At 34.8% G+C, this 20170-nt stretch overlaps 4 protein-coding genes across 4 annotated transcripts; all 4 read left to right on the top strand.

The window, feature by feature from the left end:
• The first annotated feature begins 372 nt into the window (after window positions 1–372).
• On the top strand, window positions 373–9200 carry Tsp_09217 (AMOP domain protein). The gene is made up of 23 exons (XM_003375592.1): window positions 373–824; window positions 1101–1955; window positions 2622–2799; window positions 3109–3240; window positions 3536–3752; window positions 3977–4110; window positions 4202–4511; window positions 4579–4689; window positions 5223–5338; window positions 5403–5469; window positions 5607–5874; window positions 5948–6073; window positions 6159–6446; window positions 6513–6678; window positions 6752–6887; window positions 6961–7149; window positions 7213–7422; window positions 7554–7738; window positions 7816–7975; window positions 8057–8416; window positions 8566–8697; window positions 8768–8915; window positions 8969–9200. Exons 1-23 carry the CDS (start codon window positions 373–375, stop codon window positions 9198–9200), a joined length of 5172 nt encoding a protein of 1723 aa, XP_003375640.1.
• A 682-nt stretch (window positions 9201–9882) lies between these two features.
• Window positions 9883–12571, top strand: Tsp_09216 (eukaryotic translation initiation factor 5). The gene is made up of 10 exons (XM_003375591.1): window positions 9883–9888; window positions 10238–10379; window positions 10453–10775; window positions 10805–10922; window positions 10951–11123; window positions 11178–11325; window positions 11406–11773; window positions 11844–12167; window positions 12269–12388; window positions 12455–12571. Exons 1-10 carry the CDS (start codon window positions 9883–9885, stop codon window positions 12569–12571), a joined length of 1839 nt encoding a protein of 612 aa, XP_003375639.1.
• Window positions 12572–13248: 677 nt separating this feature from the next.
• On the top strand, window positions 13249–18112 carry Tsp_09215 (soluble calcium-activated nucleotidase 1). Its single transcript, XM_003375590.1, has 14 exons — window positions 13249–13272; window positions 13427–13535; window positions 13567–13679; window positions 13937–13969; window positions 14256–14363; window positions 14939–14976; window positions 15007–15090; window positions 15455–15547; window positions 16577–16640; window positions 16758–17226; window positions 17299–17445; window positions 17515–17625; window positions 17684–17916; window positions 18104–18112. The coding sequence occupies exons 1-14, from the start codon at window positions 13249–13251 to the stop codon at window positions 18110–18112; spliced, it is 1635 nt and encodes a 544-aa protein (XP_003375638.1).
• A 985-nt stretch (window positions 18113–19097) lies between these two features.
• On the top strand, window positions 19098–19664 carry Tsp_09214 (hypothetical protein). The gene is made up of 2 exons (XM_003375589.1): window positions 19098–19420; window positions 19460–19664. Exons 1-2 carry the CDS (start codon window positions 19098–19100, stop codon window positions 19662–19664), a joined length of 528 nt encoding a protein of 175 aa, XP_003375637.1.
• Window positions 19665–20170: the final 506 nt, after the last annotated feature.

Below are 20170 nucleotides of genomic sequence, written 5' to 3'. Positions count from 1 at the left end.
TAAATTGCTAAGAATTATACTTTTTGAAAACTCGTCTTTGTAATGCTCTTATGGCTGCTTTTTTGCAAAGTTAATAATAATCACTGCTTTTATTTCTTGCACTTTCGTTGTTGCATGTTTGTTTGATGCTTCTATTTTTGTTTATTGTGATTTTCCCCATCTTTATGCATCAGTAATGATGAGATTATTTACTCACTGCTTTTGTAGTTTGGCACACGCACATTTTGGTTTTTAAAGATGCCAACCGTATTTTATCATGTCCTATAAGAGAAATGACAAACTTTGAATGTATGCTGTTTGGCCTGATATTATTATGAACAGTCTTGACGATGTTGGTTTTATCGGTTTAATTTGTTTTAGGAATTTTGCAATATGTCAAATGTTCAAGAGAAAATTCCCAAAGGATGGCTGGCTTATAGCAAACACGGTGAGCCTCTGCTCGGAACGCCATTTATATGCTCAAAATGTCCTCTGAAAAAGACTCTGTGTAAAAAGATAAATTGTGCAGCTAATTGGTTTACACCAAACGATCTGAAATGCTCTATCCAAAGTCTTGGTTTGCGTTTGCGTTTGGTCATCAGCTTGACTGCCACTGATCGCTACTATGATCCTAGTGAATTTCTGAAAAACGGCATTGACGTGGTCAGGATTCCATTTAACTTTTACAACAGTAACAATGGCAAGGAAGGTTTACCACCTGCCGACGTGATGGAAAAGTTTTATGAAGCGGTTGATAATTTTACCCGTCGCAATCGAGATCCAAATTCCGTCATTTGCGTTCACTGCACACACGGCGTGAATCGTACTGGCTATTTCATCTGTAAGTATCTAATTGAAAGGAAAGGCTGGAATCCGCAAAAGGCGTTGGAATTATTTATGACCACGCGCGGTCATGAAATTAGCAAAGAAGCTTTTGTCAAAGATATTCTGAAAACTACAGCTAGCTCTAGTTCAAGATAAATAAAAACATTTTCATAATAAATAAACTTTCCCGACATTTTATTTTTAATGTTGTTGTCACTGTTGATGGAAATTGTCAGCCACCGTTTTCTTTGTGAAAATTTGCATTTGAAAATTTACTTTTGTGCATCTGTTTTCAGATTAACATGTTTTACAGAAAGCAGCATGTCTTTGGTAGTGATTACTGGCTATCCTTGCAGCGGCAAGACAATGTTAGCAAGGGTGTTGAAGAATGCTTTGTCAGCGGCTGAAGGCAACAATAAACAAGTTTTGCATATATCGGATGACGATTTTCCAAGCTTCCATCGTTCAATTTACGAAAAGCCTTATGAAGAGGGTCAGCTAAGGAGTTTTTTGAAATCGGAAGTTGTGAAAAATTTGAAAGCTGACACGATTGTCATCATAGATTCGTTGAATTATTTAAAAAGTTTCCGCTACGAATTATACTGTGCAGCAAAAGCGGCTCAAGTAAGCTATTTTTTGATCCGCTGTGGCAACAATGGTTGGCGCTCATCGTTCTTCAATATGATCCGACCGCAGGAGATGAGGTACAAATTGACCACTGTGCATGATCTGGTCAATCGGTACGAGCTGCCAGAAGACAGGAATAAATGGGATCAAATTCAATACACTTTCTGCTTGATGGAGGAGCTTGTGTCTGAGTGCGTAGATAAAGTGTGCCCACTGATTTTGCAGGGCAAAAAGTTGACATCAAACCGTTCGACCGAAGCGCAGCCACTGGCCAGCGCCCAGTTTCTGTCCGAACTTGACCTTTTGACAAGCGCCATTAATACTGCTATACAAGAACGATTGAGCGAAAATCCAATTGGGGAAGGTGACCAAGACGAAAAAGCGTTGTTCACTGTTGAAGGCGTTGACGAAGCGATAAAACTGAAGCACTTTTTTACAGCGCAATTTTTAGCTGATGTTAAAAGGCAATTTTTTGCCTATGTGCGCATGCATCCGATCGAAGATGTGAAAGTTCTGGCTAATATGTACGTGCATTTTATAAATAATACTTCTCCAGCTGGTAATTGATAAATTATTTCTTTATTTATGATATATTCTGTTATATTATATTTATCGATTTGAATGAACTGAATGTGTTGAACAAATTCGAAGCATACTGTAGTGAAATGAAAATTAAGTGTCATTCATTAAATTCTGAAGTTTATATTTGCAAAGGTTAAATTTGAAATTTATGAATGCAGTTTAGTTAAAATATATATATATATATATATATATATATAATTTGTATTCATTTCTACAGCAACGAAGTTATATTATTCAGTTGTTGATACTTGAAATGCTATGCAAATGCATATAATATTATACATGTGAAAAAAACAATAAAAAGAAAGAAGAAAAATGTTTTTTCTTCAAAAAGTAAGTGAGTTGTTATTTTTAACATTTGGAAAAGAGAAAATTGTGCATTTTGTTGTTACGGCTACGAGGGATTACATTCGTTTTTTTCCACGAATTTTCTGTTGCTTGCCGCTTCAAGCAGAAGATATTTTTTCTTTTTCTTTTTTGAAACTTTCATCATTTCAGTTGACCTTGATTTTATGTTTCATTCAATTTTGTTTGCATTTGTCCAGTATCTGATAAACAGTATTTTTGTCAGGAAATATTTTTGTTAGAAGAAAAAATTTTGTTTACAGGACTACAAATGATTTCAGGAAGGAAATTGAAAAAATTTATTTTTCAAATCAGATTGATCGTTTCAGCTTTTTCTTTCGGTGGAAAATTGTCGATACAAACAAAGTTGCGTTACGTCTTATAAGCTTGCTTGTTTACTTTCCATTCGAAGAAGGTCATCATCATGAATGTGCAGATTGCGTAAGCGGTTCGAGTTTATCTGAAGAATTCGAATTTTGCATTTGGAAATTATTCAAATAGACAACCACTGGCATTGTTTGTGCATTCTTATCCATTTATTCATTATTATAAGTATAAATCGGAGAAATATTTTTTTCCCTTTTTTGAAAGGGGGAGGGTATTTTATTTTTTTCAAAAGTGACTAACAGAGTTTTGTTGGCAGAAAATTTCTTTTAAAAAATACTTATTGCATTTCAGTTTAATAGTTCAATTGAACAATAAATAATGTTTGTTATTAAATTGAAAATGGAAAATTTTATTTCATTTTAGAATTGGAAATATTTGAAAATAATGAATGAATTATTATATTATTGTAATTTGTTATTGGTGTTAAATTTTAAAATGGAAAAAGAAAAACAATTTTCTTCCTTTGGTACCTCTCAGAAGCTGTCACAGATGATGGTATGCATGTTCAGATATATGTAGAATGAACCTTTTGTTTATTTATTTATTTATTTTTTTATAATGACTTTGAATCATGCATAGTTTGATGTTGAATATGGATTGCGTCGTCGGTGTCGAAGGTGAATGAATCAGCGTTTTGTTGAACACAGTTTGCCAGCCAAGCAAGCGTATGTCGATCAAGAAAATGATAAGAGGAGAGGTGGTGAGCAAGATGGGCGTCATTTTTATTGCACAACGCGTGTCAAAGTTGTATTTACAGGCAGTCGGCTTTGTTTACCATTGAAAGTTGCAGAAGGAAACTTACAACAAAGCTGACCAGTCACCCGAAGCAGCGTCTTCTTTGCTCGCCTGCTTTTCAGCTTCAAAGACAACAGAAACGTGCGCTCAACATTTGCCGTCAATTATGCTAATCTGCTTTTGGTTTTTTTACTTATTCAATTTCATCCACTGCCAATTGCCCATTCCCAATCCCTTTTCACAGCATACAATACAATCGTTCACCACTTCAGGTAAGCGTTCGCCTGCTTGTTGGTAGTACTGAATACAATTTACAATTTAAATTATCATTAACTTCAGTTTTAAAATGTTTTCTCAGCTTTCTTTGTTTTGTTTTTTTTAAAGAAATCCTTATTATTCTTTAACTCACGTTTAACCTGCCAACACTTGAACTATTTTTTTCTAGAAAATCATTTATTCATCAATTTTTTATTAATTAATTGCTTGTTTGCTTTAGGATTCGAAAATCTTTATCCTTATGGAACTGGAACAAAAGATGAACGTCTCTATGATAAAGAAGAACAAACTGGTCGTCAAATTGATCTGTTCTCTTTTTTCCCCTACTACGGAGCCAGATACAATTATACAATGGTAATGTTGTTCTATTTCATCACAGCATCATCATCATCATCATCAATAATTGAAATTTGTTATTGTTGTACAATTTGCATATTATTTTCAGCTTTCTATTCACGGTTACATTGCATTTGGCAATCTTGTCGAAGAGGGTATGGACTTTTCGTTCGGATCCGACATTGAAAATTGGCCAGAAAAAGCCGATCCGGCTTTGATAGCCGTCTACACTTGCAGACAACGGTCGTCGAAGTTGCAGCGCAATTTTACGGGCGTCTTTTATCGAGTGGTTTTTCGCAAAAGTATGATGTCACTGCTTGCGGACGTTTCGAATCCATTTTTGAACAACCGAAATTTGCCACGCTACGTTGACGGGGATGGTGATGACTTTTTGGACATGATACAGGAAGATTTGAAAAGTTCGTTCATGAAATTTCGAATCAAATTAACGAAATGAATTATGATAATTTTTACCTCTATCTTCAGAAGGTATGGTCGGAGCGAACAGTTTCCACGCTGACATGGCATTGGTTGTCACGTGGCAGAATGTCACCTTCTATCAAGCATCTTCTCAGGACGAAGATGCAGGAAAGGCAAGTGTTTTGCTTTTTTTGTTTGTTTCTTGCTTTTTACAATATTCTCATTTCAGAAAGCAACTTATCAAGCCGTTTTAGCGACCGATCGAGCCGGTCAATTGAGTTACGCAATTTTAAATTATCACACCCTCGGCTATGCCGGATCGGATATAAATGGCGCATCCAGAAGGGGAAGATGCAAGGCATGTGTTGAACTGATTAAACAGTTGGCTGAGAACAATTTTCCCAAAATAATGACTGAAATTGTCATTTTAGGCTGAATTCAATGGTGGAAATAAGACTGGCTCGGTTTTGGTCGATCCTGTCTACTCGAAAATGCCAATGCAACTAGCCATGATGTCATCAGTGCCTCATCAAGCTAGAGGGCGTTATCTTTTTCGAGTGGATGACATTGTTCGCAAAGGGGGCTGTTCAAATTTAACTGTTGGAACATGTGAATTTCTTTTTTTTTACAATTGAACACCATTTTTTTTATTTCAGCATAACAAAATTTTAATCAACTAATGTTGATAATAATTTCAATATTTTTTGCAGATCGTCTCACTATTTATCCGGATATTGTGAATTCGATGGGTGATTCAACTGTACTTGTCAACGGTCCATGCATGACCAGCTCAGATTCTCCCATTCTGTACGTGGCGGAGAATAAGGTAATTCTTTTAGACTGAATCATTTGTTTCCATTAAATAGTGACTGAAATTCAATATTCTATAGCCGGCTCATTGTACGGTGAAAAATGCTGCCATTGCTGAATGCAAAATGGTCCGCTACTTTCAGTGGGGTGTGAAATATGTTTATTTCAGTGTTCGAAATATTAAAAGTTACATTGGAAGCATCTACTATGGTAAATTATTATTTTAATAAGAATTTTTTAAATATTTATTATACATTGATTACATGTTCTATTTGGTTTTCTAGTGCCGAGCGGATTGGATCCGTACGCTTTGGATCTCGGCCAAATTCATCTTTGGTATATGAAAGATCCGCCTTTGCAAAGACGCATCAGATGGTATGCTAGCAATTTTACCGACAATCAGTTGCAGCGTATTGCTTCTTTGCAATTGTCCGTCTGGGGTTACAAGGAACGTCGTGATGATCGTGAAATGAAATTCATTCCAACGTTGAATCGACTAAGTGAATTTATCACCGTTTCCAATAATTTGGATCCGAGAGAAGAAATTGGAAGGTCATATACTTATTTGTCTATATATATATGTGTGTGTGTGATTTATTTATTTAAATTTTCAATTCTAATTTAGTTATACCTTAACTAAGTCAACTATGAAATGGTTGGAATCGATTCGTTATGAATTGTTGACATATCGATTTGGGTTTTTAAAACTTTCCGTTCGTGATGATACTCAACCTTATTCTGAAGGAACATCGTAAGATATTGTTTATAGTACTCAACTTTTGTAAAAAAATTTTTTTTGCACTTTTATACATGTATTATGTATATTATTTTTTTAGCGTATGGAGTCATCCAATTCCACTAATTTGGTTTTATGATGATGAAGTAAATTTGGAAAGTATCGCTTCTCAGTTTTGTTTGGAATGGTTTGCCGAAGATGGTCAACAGTGGAACTTCATCCGTGATACGGAAACCAATTCCTCTTGTCCGTGTCGTTATGAGCAGGCTTTGATTGATATTGGACGATTTATGCCTCATCCACGATGCTCTCAACGTTTTCGAAATTTGAACTGCGACGTTTACATCGGCGCCAAGGAATGTTTCCTATCAACGAACAATGTGGAAGGGTGAGTAGAGAAGAATTTTGGAAATTTCTTTAAACGCTTCTAAATCTTCTAAATGGTTTATTTCAGAAGCTATGTAACACACTATGGTCAAGTTTGCTGTTACGATCGTGATGGCTATTTGATGCATACAAGCTATCAAACTGTGGTACAAGTTCCCGATTATCCCTATAATCCAGGATTTCCACAACGCGCCTATGAATTTGGTACTTATCCATTTACAAAGCAATTTGAAGTAAGTGCTGCTGATGTTGCTATTATTTTTTCATTTTGTTTTTTTTCATTAAATTTATTGCTTGTTTGTTTAGTTGCCGACATTATCGCATTATTATCACGATATTTTGCCATATTTTTCATGTTGCAAATGGTCAGTGGAGCATTGTCAATTCTTCTATTGGCGTAGACCGAGCAGCAGCTGTCTAGAATATCAACCTCCTGGTATTGGTATGTGATTTTTTTAATGTGTTGAACTGAATTTGACCAATAATTCATCGAGTTATATATATGTATTTTTAAGCGAGCATCATGGGCGCTGGACATGTGGTCACTTTTGATCGATTCAACTACACGTTCAATCAGCCTGGTATTTATATGTTTTTGCACAAACCGAAACAGCATGCCGGCGGCCATCATCATAGGGCAGTTTCACCGGAGGTTCAAATTCAAATTCGTTTGGAACGTTATCCAGATCGATCAGTGGACTTTGGTAAATGTTTATTAGCGCCATTTTTGGCAACGTATTTTGGTGACGAGTTTTGAAAACACACAGGTCACAGAGATACTTATCAAGGAAGATTGGTCAAACCGTTGGATGTGGCTGTAGTTACTGGTGTAGCTCTTCAAGAAGGAAGTGCCATGGAATCGGATCGTGTACTGATTCTGTTGCGCAAAGATACACGTCGCTATAAATATCGCACTCACATTCTCGTCAACGATGAATTACGCTACTTTGACACTATAAAAACCCAACGTTTCAGAGGTAAACAATTGACAAGCTTTTTCATGCAAAACATGTAATCAAGTGGATCATCATTTGATGCGGGGAAGAATTATTATATACATTTGATGTATGCATATTCAACGCAACGCATTAATACTTTGAATGAACAGGAGTTACGGTCTATGTGAACGATTGGAAAGAGGGCCAGTCAGAAGTGTACGTTGTTTTGGAACACTCTCGAATAGGTGTGCGCATTCGAGAAAGTTATGCAATGGAAATCACGCGACAGCTGGCTTTTGAAGAATCCATGGGACTTTTGGATGTTTTCTTATCGATTCCACCTGAATTTCGACTGGTAAATATTTTTGAAATTATTTCCAAAATAAATTCAATTGTCGCATCAAATTGATGAGCTGTGGATTGAATTAATAGATGCAAGATCCGCTGGATAATAAAGCGAAATTTGCCGATGCAGTAGCCGGCTTGGCGGGTACGTTCTCCGGTACAGACAAGGACGACTTTTTGCGTCCAGATAGAAGAACATATCAAGCACCTGGCGATGATGAAATAGCATATGAATTTGCGAACTCTTGTACGTTTTACTGTGCATTTTTCAAAAAAAAATATTTCATTAATCATATTTAGCGTTATGAGAGTTATTTAATTTTTTAAGGGAAAGTGAATAATGAGCAATTTGCCGACTTGTTCACGTTGGTCACTAGTGACCACAGAGATTGGCCAGAAGCTGAACTTATTGGCCCTGTCTTTCCAGCTTCGCAGTATTACGACAGTGAAGCTCATTCACCTCAGTTTACGTGGGAATTTAACAAAAGATTTGAATCCTGCGATTCAGCTTACTTTTTCAAACCCGACTGTCCCTCTTTCGAAGCAATGCAAAACATCAAAGCCGGTTGCTTGCAGATGTATCAGTGCAACTACGATTCATTTGAGTTGAAGCAGATGATCATCGGATTGCAGACCAAACAAGAATACGTTCACCAAATTGAGCTTCGTAAAGCAGGCATGCAATACTGTAAGCGACTGACTAACAAACAGTTTGTTACGCTGACGAAAAATCCATTGTTCCTTCTTTTCCATTTAAATTTTCATATTTTACTTTATAAGATAATAGCTGTGGTGCGATAAATGTCGAATATCCGGATTATTTGATCATTAATCCAGCTACGGGAAAGTTGTATTTGGAAGGTGATCAAGTGCAGTTCGAGTGTTATCCGACCCATTGGTTGAAAGGTACCGGCGAGTATACTTGCAAAGATGGACGATGGAATCAAGGATGGCAACCGTGGTGCAGATGTGAGAGAGTTGAAAAATTCAACTGCAAATGCGAAAATATTATTTACTATAAATTGACGTTTTTTTTTAGCAAAGCAGTTAGAAACGACGTTGAAAATTTTGACAATCATATTCGGAATACTGTTAATTATTGCTGTTATTGGAGCAATTTTTTTCTGCTGTTGGCTGGTGAAAGTTGGAGATCGTAAACGAGTGCGCAATGTCTATCGATCTGGAGAGTATGTGCTGGCATTGTTTGATCAGTTTCTTCAGCTGCATTAGACGTTTTCAGGCCACTTTCGACGAAAAAATTGCCTTCAGAACGGACAATCGTTTTTCCACCTGGTCCGGGGCATCCGATGGACTACGCCCCACCTACACAAGTCAATAGCTTGCGACCGGTGAACAATGCGGTGCAGCACCGTCAGCAGGGGATGAATTTTTTTCCTTCAACAGGCGACGGAAGTACGCCGTCGTCGCGCAACAGTGCTACACCTACAATAGGATTGAAAACATTAGTGTAAAAAAAGAACTTTCCTTTTTTGAAATCCATGCTGAACCTCTTCTTCATATTTTCGTTTTGCACGCCTTAGCGCAATTGCTTTGCACAAGTTAACTCTGCCTGATTAACTGTCTTCTTATCTTTTTGTTTGTTTGTTTGTTTATTTGTTTATTCCTTCGTTTGTTATCTAGTTGAAAATGGATTCGATGTTTCGGTGTAAAAAGAGATGTATTTTCTTTTGAAAAATTTTTCCACAGCTACAAGCGAATTGAAATATTCGACAGTTTCGAACGGATTGGTGGTGTTGTAAATAATTTATGGAAACCAAATGAAAAGAAAATATTTACCGAGTTAATATTTTACCACTAAAACATTGCCTGCATTTAACATGTCAGAAAAATAAACACTGAATTTATTTTGATTTAGCAATGATTTGCAGGTCCATTTTGTACAGCAAACAAGTGAAGATCAAGTGAAGACGTACCTATAAAAATACATTCGATGGGTGTTCAGAATTTGCGTGTTTTTTCTTTTTTAATTTTCTTTCTTCTAAATTTTCATAAACAAGTGCTGCTGGTAATGAATAATTTGCAACGTTGCGATCAGTTTTTTTAATATTCCACGCACTGCTTGTGAAAATTTTAAACATATAAAAACAACAAATATAAATGTGTATATTAAAAAAATAAATTATAATTTATAAAATGAATGTCAGTTTAAAATTTCAATTGAAAAAAAGTATTTGAAAACCTGTTTCAACATTTTCTCTACTTTTACAGTACTAGTCAATTAATTAGTCTACTTTTCGTTTTTGAACTTAATTATCAGTTAATATTGTTTTCAAAAATACATAAACAATTTTAAAATTACGTTATAATGAATAATTTTTGTTTATTATGATTATTATAAATTTGTGGAAAAAATTTTATTTAATACAAAAATTACTTTAATAAACGCAGGTATTATTTTACCTAGAATACTGTATGTCATGAGTTGTCCTAGGTCGTGCTTGGTTGTAGAGCTAGAACACTCTGTTTAAATCAGTTGTGCTCAGTTTAGCTCGTTGTATATTGGTTTTTCAACCGCTTTCGGCGAACGTTTCTTGCTCTTAGCCCGTCGGCGGTCGTCGAGAATAATTGCATGATACAAGCCTTAATTGTCAGGCCACCCTGTTGTATGACTTGTTGTCAAAGGCAGCTGAGTATGTTTTGTAAAAAACGATTTAAATTTGTCTTCTGAGAATTGTAATGCAGTTTATTGGTTTTGTTTTTCAGGAAAATCTCGGTTAAAGAACAGGAAAGCACTCTGCACCTGGCACACTCGATTTTTAGAACGTAGTTTGATAGGGAATGTGGATTGGTTTTCTCTTCGTTTTACGAACACCAGCAGTGGTTTGAAACACATCTTTACAATATTGGATGAATTGTATTTTGAAAGCTTGAATTCATCGAAAAGCAGAAATTTACTGAATTATCGCAGCAGTTTAAAATGTCCATCAACGTCAACAGAAACGTCGATGACGCGTTTTATCGCTACAAGATGCCAAGGCTGTTGGCGAAGGTTTCTCTTTTTTGTCCAACGAGCGATCCGTTTTCCAGTTTTCAACTGTGCATACCGCTATTTCAGGTCGAAGGAAAAGGTAACGGTATCAAAACAGTGATTGCGAACATGCCAGAAATTGCGAAAGCGTTGCACAGACCGCCTACGTGTATGTTTTTGCCCGTTTTTGTACTTGTTACACGCAGTCGCTTCTATTTTGCATACTGTAACAGATACGACCAAATATTTTGGTTGCGAACTGGGAGCTCAGACTCAATTTGACACGAAAAATGAACGTTACATAGTCAACGGAGATCACGACGCGAACAAACTTCAAGAATTGCTGGACGGCTTCATTCGTAAATTCGTTCTGTGTCAACAATGCGAAAACCCTGAAACAACACTGGTTTGTTTACCTTTTTTGTTTGTTTTTCTTTGATTTGAAATTTTAATTTTAAAGATTGTCAAAGGAGCGAAGATTACTTTACAGTGCAGCGCTTGTGGTCATGTAACACTTGTCGATCCACGTCACAAATTGACAGCGTTCATATTGAAAAATCCACCTGAGCCAGAAAGCTCCGGATGCCAGAGCACTACAGCCGCCGCAGGTGAATTTTAATTGTTGCCTATTTATTTATTTATTTAAGTGTTACATCAAACGTTTTTTCATTTGTTTGTTTTCTCTCAGTGAACGTTGATCAACAGCTACTATTAGCTGCTTTTGTATCCAGTGTTGTTTATATTGTTATGATGATGCTGAAATCTGACGTTGTTCTTTCTTGTGCTGTTGTTCCAGGTAGCAAGCGAAATCGCTTGAAAAAAGGAAAAGACGGTGCTTCGACAGAGAATGGGACTGCTGCTGAAAATGGTGAAACCAATGGCGTTGTGGATGAAAACGAGGAAGACGACTCTTTCGAAGATGACTGGGCAGTCAATCCTGATGATATGGAAGCTCGACAAAGAGAGCTCGAGGGTGGAATGGCATTGCTGACTTTTAATCCTGATTTAGAAAAGCCTATCGAAGAGCGCTTGGACATGTTTTACAATTATCTTTTGGTAATTGCGAATTTGTCTTTTCAAAATTAGCATATTGTTGTTTTTCGTTTACTTATCTTTTTTTTCCGAGCAGCATTTACAAACAGCTAACAAATTGGACGATGTCAAAGCAGTGGTGGCGGAAGCTGATCGACTTGATGTTAAAGACAAAGCTGTGCTTTTGCTTTGTCGCGTTTTGTTCAACGAAAAAATGCTGTCTCAGATCAAACCGAATCGAAATTTACTGTTACGTTTTGTATACCAAAACAAAAAAGCCCAACGGTATCTGCTTGGAGGGATTGAGCAAACATTTGTTGCTCAAAAGCAACTGATGCCTAAAATTCCACACATTCTCAAAGCTTTCTATGATGAAGATATTTTGGAAGAAGAAGTTATTTTAGAATGGGGTGCTAAAGTACGTTTAATTATTATTATTATATGTTGCGATTTTCACTTTTCAACCATTCTTTTGAATGAATAGAATGGAATTTTTATATTTAAAATCAATTTTTTTAGTCGAGCAAAAAGTATGTGAGCAAAGAGGAAAAGAAAGAAATTTTAGCCAAAGCAGAACCATTTTTGCGTTGGCTACGTGACGCGGAAGAAGAATCCGATGCTGAAGATTCAGATGTGGAAGTAATGAACAAATAAATTGGATTTTGAATTAAAAATTAAATTTGCAAGCTGTTTTTATTCTTTTAGGTTGTTTACGATGATAACAGGAACAGATCAACCGCTGCTGCAGCTACTGAAGCAAATTTAAATCAGCACTCCAATGCCGGCGATGAAAATGACGATATTGATATTGATGATATATAAAATACTGAACGGCATTTGCAAAGAATTTCTTTTTATTTATTTATTTTTTAGATTTTTTGTTTACGTACGCTAATGTCAGACGTGTGATGTAATCAGTTTATTTTTTTAAATTATTTGCTGCTTGTTAGGTGGTGGGTTGCTTGCTTTGTTGCTGAAAATCGTAAATTTGAAATGAATTGAACGTCGTGTGTATTGTAGGTTGTGATGCGTGTTCAACTTTGTGCATGACGGAAAGAATAAATTATTATTTTTAAACTGATTTGAAATATGATCAGATGTCCAAAACAAAACATTTATTTATTTATTTATTTATGTTTGAGAAACATCAATGAACAGAGCTGCGTGTTTTCCATTAAAGTAGCTCAGTGAATAATGTGATTTGCAGAGCATCATCAGAGTTTGTATAATTATAGAAACTAATAAAATAAAATTGGAACGAAAGCTAAAAATTCGACGAAAGTCATTAATGATGATAATCCACTGTTTTAATTTGTCACCCCAAAATAAATTACCTGTTGAGCAGTTGTGCAATTATTATAATTTTTATTATAAAATTTGTCAAAAAATTAATTTTTTGTAACAAAAAAATTTTATTAATATTATGCAGAAAACAAACCTGAATTTGTGAAAGAATACTTACTGTACTTGAAAGTAGTGACCAGCAGCCTTTGTTAATCATGACGCTGCTGGAAAATGACGCGGTAAGCAAATATACTGCAATTTTAACAATATATTTTATAAATGCAATATTGATTTTAATTTCAACCATTTAACATTTGCATAATTCTATTTTTATATTCTGTTTCAAATAGAGACGGTTTTCAATTTTAAATTTATTTTATTTTGGATTTTTAGTTTCTGACGGAGCTAGCTAAGCTATATGTGAAAAGCAGAGCAGGTGGTAATGTAGTAATTACGATGAAGCGCTGTAAGTATTCAAGATTTTTTCCAGCCAACGTGTATAGTGTGTTGATGAGGATATTTTTGAATTGGAGATGATGGTGCAGTGAAACCACGTACATCAGCTACGAAAAGTCAAGAAAATATTGACTACAAATGTTTCTTTCGTGCAAAATATCGAAATGAAAAAATTTCTACAACGGTAATGGTTTTAATTTCATGATTAATTCATTGATGAGCGCTTGTTTCATTGAATTCTTTCAAGTTGTAATTAATAGCAATGAAATGCTTGCTTCTGAATGTAGCAAAATCTCTGATTAAAGGTGTATCCAAAGCTATGATACAGCGCGCATTTTTACAGTTCACAGTTTCATGTTTGCAACTTTTCGGCTATTATGAATTTGCACATTGTTTTTCAATTAGTAGGGTGCATTAGTGAAGATTATTTTTTTTAAATGTTATCAGTACGATCATATTTTGATGCTTTCAAATGCTCTGGTATGCGAAAAATTGTTCATTTTTAATTGTCTGTTTGTATTTATTTCATTATCGTAAAGCTTTGAAATAATAATTCCACCATTTTTGAAACTATTGAAAAATGTTATTATTGAAACTATGACAAGAAAGTTGTGTGTGTGTGTGTGTTCTAACAGGAATTACCTTTTAAATTTTTTAAAGTTGTCAATAAGTTGTTCAGTTTTATTTCATTAGTAATTATTTGTAACGGACTATTTGGCTGAGCACGAATATTTTTGTATAATTCATTTAGGTGATTTTATTTTAGGTGAATCAGAAAGACGTTAACAGATTCCAGTTAGCATTATTTAACGTTCTCAAAAGCAAAATGGATGCTTTGAAGAAGAGGCATTTTCCAGCAAAAACTGGCGCTCGGGTCATTAAAAAAGACAATTAAAAATTTTCTAATGTTTCATTAATATTAATGCATTAATCAATTTTGCATGCTTTGCAGATCTTTTTTTTATTGAACATCACTAAAATTCTCACATATGTGAAAGCCGAACGAAACTTTTTTGATTTTGCATTGTTGTTTTTGAATTTACACGAATTGTCAGACATTGTCTGACTTGTGTATTGCGTTTCATTATGTTGAATGTCATCAAAATTGAAAAGCAATTAAAAATTGTTGTATTGTGTTACTGTAATTTTATAATACCTGATTATCATAATACTTTATTGCTTTAGCTGTGAATATGCCGCTCTTAAATTTGCAAAGTAAGTGTTCGTTTATGTGTTATTTATTTTTAAATCAGATTTTGAAAATAACCAATTCTATAAATTGGCTAAATGAAGTGCAGTGAATTATTTGCTAAAGAATTGATTGTTTTTCCTTTTTTGCTATTGCAACTTACAACGAAATTTATTTGCCAAATTGAAACGAAGTTCAGTTCAACTTATGCTGTTATTTAATGCTGTAGAAAAGGAAAAGTATATTATTTAATTAATCAGTTGAGAAAGCTCTATTTTCCTGTATCGGATAATAGCAGGTTGTTGTGAAAAATGATATATTTTTCAAGTTGCGATAAATTACGCAAGTTTATGCTTTACATTTTGAGTGAAGATGCTGCTTTTGAAACAAAAGCAGTCTATTTGTTGCAAGGGTTGTTTGGTTGAACGTATTACGTGGTTGTAGTTGACAATTACTGCTTCAATTTATAAATAGCAATAGCGAGTTTAACAAGAGTACACTTCCTGTTTTTAACTTATTGATGATAATTATCCAGTGTTTAATTAAATAAGCATATCGACTCGAAAAAGTAATTAATTAGTTAGTTTCTCGCTAGTCAACATCATTTTATCAGTTCCACTGTTAATTGTACTTTTTGTCAGTGAATACAGTAGAAATTTCTGGAAAATTTTTTGGAACTCAGTTATTTTCGGGCTACAATTTGGGAAATGCACATTTATTGTCAGTCAGTATGTGCACTATTTTTGATTTAAAGTTGATGCTGTTTGAAGTTTCAGGTTTTTTGTACAGGGAGCAGATTTGCATTTTGTTCAATTTTTAGATGTTGAAGAACAAAGCTATAAAGTTATCGAAGCTGATGACGCAGAAATGTAACTTTTGAATTTGATGTTGCTTTTATTACATTAGAGCTGTTTGCGATTGTCTATTAGTTTTTTGATTGAATTCTCCCAAACAGATTAGCGTAATTCTATCTTTTGACGTTTTATTGTTTTTTCTGTCACATTTTCCTGATGTTTAAGACACGTAGCTTACTGCATTCTTTGCAAACCTTTTTTTTCAGATAAACAAGTTTAGAGTTTTAATTTTTTTTTTCCTCTCGTTTATTTTTCATTTTGGTGTTATTAGTTTTGCATGTTGACAGATGACGATTTTTTGAAATTGGAATTAATTGATTTCAGTGCTAATAACTGAAAATAATATTTGAATAAATATTATTCATTAATTATTAATCTTTTTGAATTGTTTGTTTGGGTAAATTCCCAAACAGCAATTGGACATTTTCATTGTGCACATACGTAAGTAAGAAATATAGAACATGGTACAAGATGCTTATCGCATTTATAAAATGTTTTCAGTTTGTTTACTTTTTGCGTATGATAAGGTATAACAAGCAAACAAAATTCATACATGGTATAAAATGTATTTTTTAGTTTTTAAACACTGACCAGTAGTGTCGGCGGTATTGCTACTTAGTGTATTTCATGATGCGAATTTTATTTTTGGTAAGTATGGACTTTTACATGGAATTTTCTTCCACTTTTCAATACCTTTAAATTTAACATTATAAAATGTTAAAATGTTTTTCAAATTAAAGTGATCACGTTTGGTTTTCATTTTGTTTAACATGTACTTGAAAACACGTAAAAGAAATTGAAGGTGAAAATTAAAACAAATTTCATGAAGGTTACAGAATTTGCATAAATTATTATTTGAAAAGGTTGTCGTTCATGAATATAACATTTAGCCAATGCTTGTATGGCATTCTTTATTTAGCTTGTTGCTTGATTTCTTGAACAGTTAGTTAATTCATCATGAATATGCATACATATATATATATATATATTCACGATATATGTACACATTGAGATTGTTCTATAATGAAATTATTTTCTTTCTAGAATTTTAAATAAAATGATAACAGAATCGTCAAATCGTACGATACGTAAAGTACACAAAGAAAAGGTACGTAAAGTATCTTTTCTAAAAGCAACTCTTTTCTGGTTTCGTTCTGCATGTTGGTATACGTTTGTTGTTTTTCTCGCAGTGGTTATTTCTGTACCTTTGACAGACTTTTTACAGTACTGTATGCTAAATGATGTGTTTTCTTTCTTCCGAGACAACAAGCCTGTTTGCGAAGTTGGAAATGCAAAAACAGATGAACCGATAACAAATTATACGATTGTCCTTGTAGCTGATTTGGACCACAACAGCAAAGCATCAGATAAAGTTTGGATAAGCTATTTACAATTGGGACGATTTTCTTTAGCCAGTGATTGTCATTGCCTGCAAGTGGAATGGGACCCTGTCAGGAAGGAACTGAAAGGTGGTATAGCTCAGGAGGGACGCGCCATGGAATTATCTGATCTGGCTCGTTTCCAAGGCCAGCTTATAACTGTCGACGATCGTACTGGCATTTTGTATAAAATTGTCAACTTCACTTTGCCAATCCCGTGGTTGCTATTGGCAGATGGTGATGGTGAACAGCCGAAAGGTTTCAAAGCTGAATGGATGACTGTAAAAAATGGCATGTTGTATGTAGGCGGGATTGGTGGGTAGAATTTTGGTCGAGCATTGGCAGAATTAAGCTTTTTTTAAAAAAGCAATTATTTCGCTTTTTTAGGAAAAGAATGGACATCAGTACGTGGTGAATACATGAATGACAACCCTATGTGGATTAAAATTATTGACAGTGAAAGTCGTGTGCGTCATATTTTTTGGAAGGATATATATATAAAATTGCGTGCAGCTGTTGGAATTGAATATCCAGGTTGTTTTGAATTTATTTGTCAGAAATTGATACTTCAAGCTGTATGGTTATACTAAGCAAGTTTTGCAGGTTACATGATTCACGAATCAGTTCAATGGTCACAGCAATGGAAGAGATGGTTCTTCCTACCTCGAAGAGCTTCTCCACTTCCTTATTCGGAAAAAGAAGACGAACGTCGGGGTGAAATAATTTTTTCAAATTTTTTTTTATTTTTTAATTGATTTATTTTCCGATTTAGCTGCTAATGTACTGCTTCAAGCTTCGGAAAATTTTGAACACATCAGTGCAACTTATTTGGGCGAACCAAGCGAAACACGGGGATTTTCTGCCTTTCAATTTATACCAAAGACATTGGATAAATTAATTGTTGCTGTTAAATCGGAAGAAATTGATGGCAAAGTAACTTCTTTTTTGACCATATTTGATACAAATGGTGTTATAATACTGAATGACACTGAAATACCTGGCCATGTTAAATACGAAGGAATTGAATTCATTGTTTAATAAATAGTGTTTTAATATTTTATTTTTGTGAAAATTTTGAACATAAATAATGAGAAGAAGAAATTGATTTCATATCTGAGGTTAGATTTCAGTTGTGATTGCAAGCCGGCCGATGTAAATTTTCCGCTCATCATTTATATAAATTTTAATCCAGAATGATTAGTGTGAAATCCAGTTCAGCGATAAGGTCTTACGGACAGCAGATCTCTCTCCTACGCAAAATGCGATTAGGCAAATGCTAATCGCTAATTCAAACTCACCGCCCTTATGTGCCAATCTGATTGGCCAGTTTTGATTTCTGAACTCCGTCTTCAAATCTGCGAAACCTTTTTTGGTTTCTTTCTCTTCTTATTCTTTTTTCTGCCATTCGTCTTTGTGGCGTTCAGTTGTTTTCTCTCTTACGCTGCTGAGCTCATCAAGGCTTATCATATTGTGCCCTGAAGAGCCGCTCTGAATGACCCAGAGATCAGGCACGACAGAAGAAGATCCGCCACCGCTGGTCCAAAGAAAGAATTCATTAATACCAGATTGCCAGAAATATTACTGTATGTTGCTGTGTTTGTTACTGTGCTGGAAAGGTAAAACGTGTGAAACACATATTCTACGTGCTTTTGCCAATTTTTTTTATAAATATAATACTTTACGATTCTGATTATTATATAAATATTCATTAAATAACTGCACAATATGATATGATATGATATGATATGATATGATATGATATGATATGATATGATATGATATGATATGATAAATATGTGTAAGTATATTTTGTTGTTGTGCTTTTTCATGTTATGAATAGATAGATGCGTCATTGGTTGATGTTGATGTATTCTTATTTGTAGTGAGTGCAGTGTTTCAATGGCAATTTAAACCTTCAATTACCAAGATGTTTTGGCATCAATTCTGGAAAATGTGAGGTTAGGTTGGCCCCGGATTTTTTTGTCTAAATTTGATATAACTTTCGTGAGAAATGATCTAGAAACATAGCCGTCGAGTACAGATTTCAAGAAATGTGTTTTATTTCGATTTTCTGTCCTCCATATTGCAGATTTTATGATGTGTATGGGTAAATGTGCATCCTGTGTGTCTGCCTCGATTATAACTTCGAATAATTTAACTAAGTTTGCTGCATGCCGCAAAAATTTATGTCACTTAATGCAAGTTTATATCATGTACAGAAGAGAACGAAAACGTCTAAGTTGCGTCTAAAAAGCGCAAGCAGTGGAGACGGTTTCTCAACCCACACTTTCACGGCAGCTGTCACAGATGTGTCTAGTGTGAACAGAATAGTGCTGGTTACACACAACCTGATGGCACAGATTATATTTTACACTTGTCAGCTTTCACGAGCACGTACAGCACCTCCCGCTTTTGCGGCTGTCTTTATGAAATCCTGGGCTTGCTTCACAGATTGGAATCACCGCTCATATCGCCCTTTGACGTTTCTGAGTAGTGCCTTGAGACTCACGTTTGCTCGCTATTGGATGTGAGGTAGAACGAAGTTTAGCTCTAATTGTTCTACGAAAAACCTCCGTCAACGCGGGACTTGGCCACAGCAAGGTGGAATTTTTGTAGAATACACGATGAACGCATTCAGGTTAGCTGTATCCGGGACGTTCACTAAGAGAACCAGTGGTCACTGCCTGGAACGTCGCACAGTGCTGTATTCTTTGACCATTTTATCAAGCGTGTCCAAATCTCCATTGCACTGATTATAGTCAAAAATGGCAACAAATTGTGATCAATAGCCTCATCCAATATGGAAAAATTTTGTCAGCTGCGTAGACAGCACGCCCTGTGACATAACCTGCCTTCCCAATGCGATGAAGGAGTCTAATAATTAGCTTCAGCCAACAAAATTCAATTACTTAATACATATATCCAGACTTTGGAGATTGAGATAAACTTGCTTTGTGAGTAACGTACAATATAACTGGAAAAATTACGACTGCATTAGCAAGGAGTGAGGTACTGCAATTTACAAATCGCCTGCGTGCAGCTAACCCTAGATTAAAATATTTCTTGCTGAGTCACACGAAAAAAATTGGCATATTTTTTTATAAAAGTAAATTGTCCAAAGGGAAGCTACTGAAAAGGAAAAGCGATTTCGTATCGAACACATTAAATTGATTCAGTTTAAGTGAGAGAGCGATCAAAATTGCCCCCTTGCTACTTGGAAGGTTAATACGTAGGAAAGTTTTTCACTTTTTCCGGAATA

Source organism: Trichinella spiralis (genome assembly GCF_000181795.1).
Source record: "Trichinella spiralis strain ISS 195 chromosome Unknown Scfld5, whole genome shotgun sequence".
In the NCBI taxonomy this organism is placed as follows: Eukaryota; Metazoa; Nematoda; class Enoplea; order Trichinellida; family Trichinellidae; genus Trichinella; species Trichinella spiralis.
This window is presented reverse-complemented; position numbering and strand designations above follow the sequence as displayed.

Excerpts from the sequence above, each read along its gene's own strand:
- Tsp_09214 (XM_003375589.1), top strand. The coding sequence starts at position 19,098 with ATGTCACTTAATGCAAGTTTATATCATGTACAGAAGAGAACGAAAACG. Across the intron at positions 19,421-19,459 it reads AGTAGTGCCTTGAGACTCAC|CTCTAATTGTTCTACGAAAA; the intron begins GTTTGCTCGCTA and ends AACGAAGTTTAG.
- Tsp_09217 (XM_003375592.1), top strand. The coding sequence starts at position 373 with ATGTCAAATGTTCAAGAGAAAATTCCCAAAGGATGGCTGGCTTATAGC. Across the intron at positions 1,956-2,621 it reads GTGAAAGTTCTGGCTAATAT|GACTACAAATGATTTCAGGA; the intron begins GTACGTGCATTT and ends TTTTGTTTACAG. Across the intron at positions 7,150-7,212 it reads AGATCGATCAGTGGACTTTG|GTCACAGAGATACTTATCAA; the intron begins GTAAATGTTTAT and ends GAAAACACACAG.
- Tsp_09216 (XM_003375591.1), top strand. Across the intron at positions 10,380-10,452 it reads TTGTTGTCAAAGGCAGCTGA|GAAAATCTCGGTTAAAGAAC; the intron begins GTATGTTTTGTA and ends TTTGTTTTTCAG. Across the intron at positions 11,774-11,843 it reads TGTTTTACAATTATCTTTTG|CAGCATTTACAAACAGCTAA; the intron begins GTAATTGCGAAT and ends TTTTTTTCCGAG.
- Tsp_09215 (XM_003375590.1), top strand. The coding sequence starts at position 13,249 with ATGACGCTGCTGGAAAATGACGCG. Across the intron at positions 13,536-13,566 it reads TTTTCCAGCCAACGTGTATA|ATGATGGTGCAGTGAAACCA; the intron begins GTGTGTTGATGA and ends TTTGAATTGGAG. Across the intron at positions 15,548-16,576 it reads GAAGCTGATGACGCAGAAAT|AATTTTAAATAAAATGATAA; the intron begins GTAACTTTTGAA and ends TTTTCTTTCTAG.